Source organism: Ranitomeya variabilis, chromosome 1 (genome assembly GCF_051348905.1).
Source record: "Ranitomeya variabilis isolate aRanVar5 chromosome 1, aRanVar5.hap1, whole genome shotgun sequence".
Taxonomy (NCBI): domain Eukaryota; kingdom Metazoa; phylum Chordata; class Amphibia; order Anura; family Dendrobatidae; genus Ranitomeya; species Ranitomeya variabilis.
Window position 1 is genome coordinate 573,358,478 of NC_135232.1, and position 7,929 is coordinate 573,366,406.

A 7,929-nucleotide genomic window follows, 5' to 3' on the forward strand; every position below is an offset into this window, starting at 1 on the left:
TAGTTAATTTTTCTAATCCTGTCCTTGGCAGGTAAACCTATGGAATAATAACATCTAAATCTTTTATTTCATTGTAAATAGGGAAGAAAGCAGAAATCTAAAATTAATGAGAGATTTAGCAGGTGATAAACACAACAACAACAACTGCTAGAAATTTTGAAAACATTGACAAATTTAATGTATTCATCTCAAGGAAAATTAGAATTTAAATTTGCAATCTTAGGTAGGTCCATATTTTGATTACATTTGATAAGTTTCTTGATTACATTTGTTGACATTTTCTTCCTCCAGTATTATCCTATATAAATGCTGAAATGGACTTGGTGAATTACACCTCCATCTCTGACTTTGTCTTACTTGGATTGACTGATCTAGCAGAGCTTCAAGTGATTTTTTTCATATTTTTCTTGATGTTTTACATAATCAATTTTATAGGCAACCTCTTGATTATGTTTATTACTGTTCTAGACACTAGCCTCCATACCCCTATGTATTACTTTTTATGGAATTTGTCATTTATAGATATCTCCTATTCTTCAGTGGTTGTTCCCAGGATGTTAAGAGACTTGTTGGCATTGGAAAAGACGATTTACTTTGCTGGCTGCATTTCCCAGATGCATTTCTTCCATTTTTTGGGAAGCACTGAAGTGATGCTCTTAACAGCAATGTCATATGATCGATATGTTGCAATTGGTAATCCATTGCGTTATTCTACAATCATGAATACTAGAGTTTGTCGGTGTTTGTCATTCAGCTCTTGGATTACTGGATATTTTCATTCCCTGTTGCATACTTTGATGACAGCAAAGCTACCATTTTGTGGACCAAATTTGGTAAACCATTTTTTCTGTGATATTAAACCAGTGCTTAAATTGGCCTGTACCGATACTTCTCTCAATCTCAAACTTCTAGCAAGAGTTACAGGAACATTGGCCACATCGACTTTACTACTAACTCTCCTCTCATATGTTTTTATCAGCAAATTTCTGCTGAAGATACGGACTACGGAAGGTCGAAAAAGTGCATTCTCTACTTGTAGCGCCCATCTTATTGTTGTCTTTTTATTTTATGGAACAGCTATTTTTACTTATATTCGACCGTCAACACAAGACTCTTTAGATCAAGATCGAGCAGCTGCTGTTCTATTCACTGTTATAACTCCAGCCTTAAATCCAATAATATATACCCTAAGGAACAAAGATATGAAAAAAGCCATGAAGAAAATTCTTAATAACCTATCTCTTTGACCATAAGAAGAGTGTTATTTTATCATTTATTTTTAACAGATATATCTTATAACTACTGATTTTGGCTAAATAAGAGTAAAAGTTGGGACTCGTCTTTTCATTTTGAAGATTTTTAAATATCTTACATTTCAAAAAAATGTTGTTGCTATTAAAGATGAAAGAATCAATTTTACACCTTAAAATGCTGAGAAATTGTATCATATGAACTCAGGCCTAGCCCATCGAGCTTTAAATTAGCTAACTCCTGTAACAGCCAACCAAAGGGAATTTGGGTCAGAATTTACAATGAAAATGTGATGCCCCAGGGTCCTGGTTGTCACAGTGGAATTGCTTTCCTCATGGGGAGAGTGATATCATGCTTGGAAGCGATGAAGGATTCCTTTTCACAGGTATTTAGCATATGCAACACTGTTCTGACTCCAGGCCAGAAGGGGGAGCTCTATTCCCTACTTTAGGGGAGCTGCTCTCTCTGGTCGGGAGGAGGAGTTAGTTGCTAGGCAGTTGCTAGGCAGTTAGGAAGAGTTGACAGTTGGTGCCAGACAGCAGATGGAAGCAGTCTGAGGCAGAAGGACGAGTGAGGGGCCATGTAGCCTGAAATGCTGCAGCCCCTAGATAGCAAGATACAGAAGGAAGAACAGCTTCTAGCAAACGTGTCGGAGAGTGAAGCACAGGACAGTGACAACAAGGGAGAATAGCAGCGACTGGGCTACCTCCCTGACAGAGTGCAAATAACCAGTAACCGGAAGACCGAGGTTGTGTCATACTCTAGGAGGCACAGCAGAAACCGGTAGGACAACTAGACTACATATAACTTGCCCACCCTAACACCCAGTAGAAAAAGTGACACATAGAGCCCAGGTCATGATAGAGACCCTGTAAAAAGGCTCGAGTCACCTGTCATACGGGTTTGAGTCCTACCTAAAGGGGGACAGAGAGAACTGAGAGGACCTTGCCAGAAGCCTTAGGCAGCAAGGGACAACAATACCACTGCCCTAAAAGGAAGGCTTTTAACTCCACCTGGTTAAAGGGGACACTGAACTCGCTTCCAAGCCGGCCAGACCCTGCCTGTACCTGTGATCTGGTGCCCTGTACTGGAGCTTCCTGCTGCCATCAGTAAATCAGGTAAAGAGACTGCAAATCTGTGTCCTCCGTTCTTTATCGCACCACTCACCATCTTCATCTACTACACCAGGAGACCTGGGGACCCAGATTCACCTGTGGGAAGCTACACCATCCCAGCTGCCATAACATCACCCCAGTGGACCCCTTAAAGCAGTGTCGGTCATCCCTGACCGAATACCACAGATGGCATCACGAACTCTTATTATCTCTCAAATCTCTTTAAAGACTGTCACTTTAACATGGGTGCCCAGGGCCACGGACCGGGTCGAAGCTGCTGTGACACATCCCTTAAAGTACCGGACCTGGTAGCGAGTACCCCATGGCCCTGGCGGGCATTTCAAATACTCATCGCCACTATAAAAGCACAAGCAGGAGAGATGCTGTCATGTTGTGAAGAATGTGAATAACAGAGAGGACAAGAACTCAATCACAGAGATAGAGGTAATACACAGAATACACTGCAAATAGACATTGCCTGGCGTCCATGGAGGAGTCAAATATCAGTCACAGATTCACTGTCAGCTTTGTTCTTCTGACATCTGGCTTCTTCTTTGCTCCCAGACATGCGCAGTGTGCCCCTGAAGCCGGAAGGCATACATCCAGCTTCAGAAGCACAATAACATGTAGGAAAGAAAATCCCACAAATGTGTGAGATGCTGGCTCTTGCTTATGCAGATACTCATGCACATAGGGGCATGCTAACCTGCTGAATGGGAAAACTAGACATGAACATTCTCGAAAATCATTAATTGTTTGTGGGTAGATGCATCTAACTTTTACAATGAACAAAAGGAAAATAAAAAAATATGAAAGGACCAAGCAACAAAACAGAAAAACAGACGACAAGGTTTTCAACCTTTTCCCACATATCATGCTTCAAGCAAAAAGATACTGAATGTAAATTTTGATGAAGAATCAAAAGTGGAACACAATTGAGAAGTTTAACAAAATTTATTGGTTATTTTAAATTTTTGTGGAAATTCAAAAACTGAAAAGTGAGGCGTGCAATATTATTCGGCCCCTTTACTTTCAGTGCATCAAACTCACTCCAGAAGTTCATTGTGGATCTCTGAATGATCCAATATTGTCCTAAATGCCTAATGATGATAAATAAAATCCACCTGTGTGTAATCAAGTCTCCGTATAAATGCACCTGCTCTGTGATAGTCTCAGGGTTCTGTATGAAGCAAAGAGAGCATAGTGAAGACCAAGGAACACAACAGACAGGTCCGTGATACTGTTGTGGAGAAGTCTAAAGCCGGATTTGGATACAAAATGATTTCCAAAACTTTAAACATCCCAAGGAGCACTGTGAAAGCGATCATATTGAAATGGAAGGAGTATCATACCACTACAAATCTACCAAGACCCAGCCGTCCCACTAAACTTTCATCTCAAACAAGGAAAAGACTGATCAGAGATGCAGCCAAGAGGCTCATGATTACTCCGGATGAACTGCAGAGATCTACAGCTGAGGTGGGACAGTCAGTCCATAGGACAACAATCAGTCGTATACTGCACAAATCTGGCCTTTATAAAAGAGTGGCAAGAAGAAAGCCATTTCTCAAAGATATCCATAAAAAGTGTAATTTAAACCCCTTCCCGACCTGTGACACAGCGTATGCGTCATGAAAGTCGGTGCCAATCCGACCTGTGACGCATATGCTGTATCACAGAATGATCGCGTCCCTGCAGGCCGGGTGAAAGGCTAAACTCCAATTTCACCTGACCTACAGGGACAGGGGGAGTGGTACTTCAGCCCAGGGGGGGTGGCTTCACCCCCCCCCCCCCGTGGCTACGATCGCTCTGATTGGCTGTTGAAAGTGAAACAGCCAATCAGAGCAATCTGTAATATTTCACCTATGAAAATTGGGGAAATATTACAATCCACCCATGGCCGATGCTGCAATAGCATCTGCCATGGCTGGAGACCCCGATCTGCCCCCCCCCACTGCCACCGATCTCCTTCTCTCCGTCCTGTCATGTCCCATGCTCCCCTCTATCCTCCTGTCCGCTCCCCCGTCCTCCTGTCTGCTCCCCCGTGCTCCAATTGCCCCCCGTGCTCCGATCGCACCCCCCATACTTACCGAGCTCCGATGTCCCTCCCGGTGTCCTCGGTCTTCTCCATGGGCGCCGCCATCTTCCAAAATGGCGGGCGCATGCGCAGTGCGCTCGCCGAATCTGCCGGCCGGCAGATTCTTTCCAGGTACATTTTGATCGCTGTGATAGAACCTATCACAGCGATCAAAATAAAAAAAAATAGTAAATAAACCCCCCCTTTATCACCCCCATCGGTAGGGACAATAATAAAATACAGAAATTATATTTATTTTTGTTTTTCCATTAGGGTTAGGGGTAGGGTTAGGGGTAGGGTTAGGGTTGCACTTAGGGTTAGGGTTGCACTTAGGGTTAGGGTTGCACTTAGGGTTGCACTTAGGGTTAGGGTTGCACTTAGGGTTAGGGTTGCACTTAGGGCTAAGGTTGCACTTAGGGCTAGGGTTGCACTTAGGGTTAGGGTTGCACTTAGGGCTAGGGTTGCACTTAGGGTTGCACTTAGGGTTAAGGGTTGCACTTAGGGATAGGGTTGCACTTAGGGTTGCACTTAGGGATAGGGTTGCACTTAGGGTTAGGGTTGCACTTAGGGTTAGGGTTGCACTTAGGGCTAAGGTTGCACTTAGGGCTAGGGTTGCACTTAGGGCTACGGTTGCACTTAGGGCTAGAGTTAGAATTAGGGTTAGAATTAGGGTTAGAATTAGGGTTAGTGTTGCAATTAGGGTTAGGGTTACAATTAGGGCTAGGGTTGGAATTAGGGTTAGAATTAGGCTATGTGCACACGGTGCGGATTTGGCTGCGGATCCGCAGCGGATTGGTCGCTGCGGATTCGTAGCAGTTTTCCATCATGTTTACAGTACCACGTAAACCTATGGAAAACCAAATCTGCTGTGCCCATGGTGCGGAAAATACAGCGCGGAAACGCTGCGTTGTATTTTCCGCAGCATGTCAATTCTTTGTGCGGATTCCGCAGCGTTTTACACCTGCTCCATAATAGGACTCTGCAGGTGAAATCCACACAAAAAACACTGGAAATCCACGGTAAATCCGCAGGTAAAGCGCAACATGGGCACATAGCCTTAGGGTTAGGGTTGGAAGTAGAGTTAGGGTTGGAATTAGGGTTAAGACTAGGGTTAGGGGTGTGTTGGGGTTAGAGTTGGGATTAGGGTTAGGGGTGTGTTGGGGTTAGTGTTGGAGTTAGAATTGAGGGGTTTCCACTGTTTAGGCACATCAGGGGGTCTCCAAATGCGACATGGCGCCACCATTAATTCCAGCCAATCTTGCTTTGAAAAAGTCAAATGGTGCTCTCTCCCTTCCGAGTCTCGACGTGTGCCCAAACAGTGGTTTACCCCAACATATGGGGTACCAGCATACTCAAGAGAAACTGGACAACAACTTTTGGGGTCCAATTTCTCCTGTAACCCTTGGGAAAATAAAAAATTGTGGGCTAAAAAATTATTTTTGAGGAAAGAAAAATTATTTTTTATTTTCACAGCTCTGCGTTATAAGCTTCTGTGAAGCACTTGGGGGTTCAAAGTGCTCACCACACATCTAGATAAGTTCCTTTGGGGGTCTAGTTTCCAAAATGGGGTCACTTGTGGGGGTTTCTACTGTTTAGGCAGATCAGGGGCTCTGCAAACGCAACGTGATGCCCGCAGAGCATTCCATCAAAGTCTGCATTTCAAAACGTCACTACTTCCCTTCCGAACCCCGACGTGTGCCCAAACAGTGGTTTACCCCCACACCCCCACATTTGGGGTATCAGCGTACTCAGGAGAAACTGGACAACAACTCTTGGGGTCAAATTTCTCCTGTAACCCTTGGGAAAATAAATAATAGCGTGCTAAAAAATTATTTTTGAGGAAAGAAAAATTATTTTTTATTTTCATGGCTCTGCGTTATAAACTTCTGTGAAGCACTTGGGGGTTCAAAGTGCTCACCACACATCTAAATACGTTCCTTTGGGGGTCTAGTTTCCAAAATGGGGTCATTTGTGGGGAGTTTCTACTGTTTAGGCACATCAGGGGCTTTGCAAACGCAACGTGACGCCCGCAGAGCATTCCATCAAAGTCTGCATTTCAAATCGTCACTACTTCACTTCCGAACCCCGACTTGTGCCCAAACAGTGGTTTATCCCCACATATGGGGTACCACCATGCTCAGGAGAAACTGAACAACAACTTTTGGGGTCAAATTTCTCCTGTTACCCTTGGGAAAATAAAAAATTGCGGGCTAAAAATCATTTTTGAGAAAATAAAAATTATTTTTTATTTTCATGGCTCTGCGTTATAAACTTCTGTGAAGCACTTGGGGGTTCAAAGTGCTCACCACACATCTAGATAAGTTCCGTTGGGGGTCTAGTTTCCAAATTTGGGTCACTTGTGGGGAGTTTCTACTGTTTAGGCACATCAGGGGCTCTGCAAACGCAACGTGACGCCCGCAGAGCATTCCATCAAAGTCTGCATTTCAAAACGTCACTACTTCACTTCCAAACCCCCACGTGTGCCCAAACAGGGGTTTACCCCCCACATATGGGGTATCAGCATACTCAGGAGAAACTGAACCCTTGGGAAAATAAAAAATTGCGGGCTAAAAAAATCATTTTTGAGAAAATAAAAATTATTTTTTATTTTCATGGCTCTGCGTCATAAACTTCTGTGAAGCACTTGGGGGTTTAAAGTGCTCAACACACATCTAGATTAGTTCCTTGGGAGGTGTAGTTTCCAAAATAGGGTCACTTGTGGGGGAGCTCCAATGTTTAGGCACACAGGGGCTCTCCAAACGCGACATGGTGTCCGCTAATGATTGGAGCTAATTTTTCATGCAAAAAGCCAAATGGTGTGCCTTCCCTTCCGAGCCCTGCCTTGCGCCCAAACAGTGGTTTACCCTCACATATGGAGTATCATCGTACTCAGGACAAACTGGACAATAACATTTGGGGTCCAATTTCTCCTGTTACCCTTGGGAAAATAAAAAATTCCGGGCTAAAAAATCATTTTTGAGGAAAGAAAAATTATTTTTTATTTTCATGGCTCTGCGTTATAAACTTCTGTGAAGCACCTGGGGGTTTAAAGTGCTTACTATGCATCTAGATAAGTTCCTTGGGTGGTCTAGTTTCCAAAATGGGGTCACTTGTGGGGGAGCTCCAATGTTTAGGCACACAGGGGCTCTCCAAACGCGACATGGTGTCCGCTAATGATTGGAGCTAATTTTCCATTCAAAAAGTCAAATTGCTCTCCAAACGCGACATGGTGTCCGCTAATGATTGGAGCTAATTTTCCATTCAAAAAGTCAAATTGCGCACCTTCCCTTCCGAGCCTTGCCGTGCGCCCAAACAGTGGTTTACCCCCACATGTGAGGTATCGACGTACTCAGGAGAAATTTCCCAACAAATTTTAGGATCCGTTTTATCCTGTTGCCCATGTGAAAATGAAAAAATTGAGGCTAAAAAAATTTTTTGTGAAAAAAAGTACTTTTTCATTTTTACGGATCAATTTGTGAAGCACCT

General features: G+C 43.6%; 1 protein-coding gene across 1 annotated transcript; it reads left to right on the forward strand.

Moving 5' to 3' along the window:
• Positions 1 to 314: 314 nt before the first annotated feature.
• Positions 315 to 1,247, forward strand: LOC143797389 (olfactory receptor 12D1-like). The gene has a single exon (XM_077281068.1). It carries the CDS (start codon positions 315 to 317, stop codon positions 1,245 to 1,247), a length of 933 nt encoding a protein of 310 aa, XP_077137183.1.
• Positions 1,248 to 7,929: the final 6,682 nt, after the last annotated feature.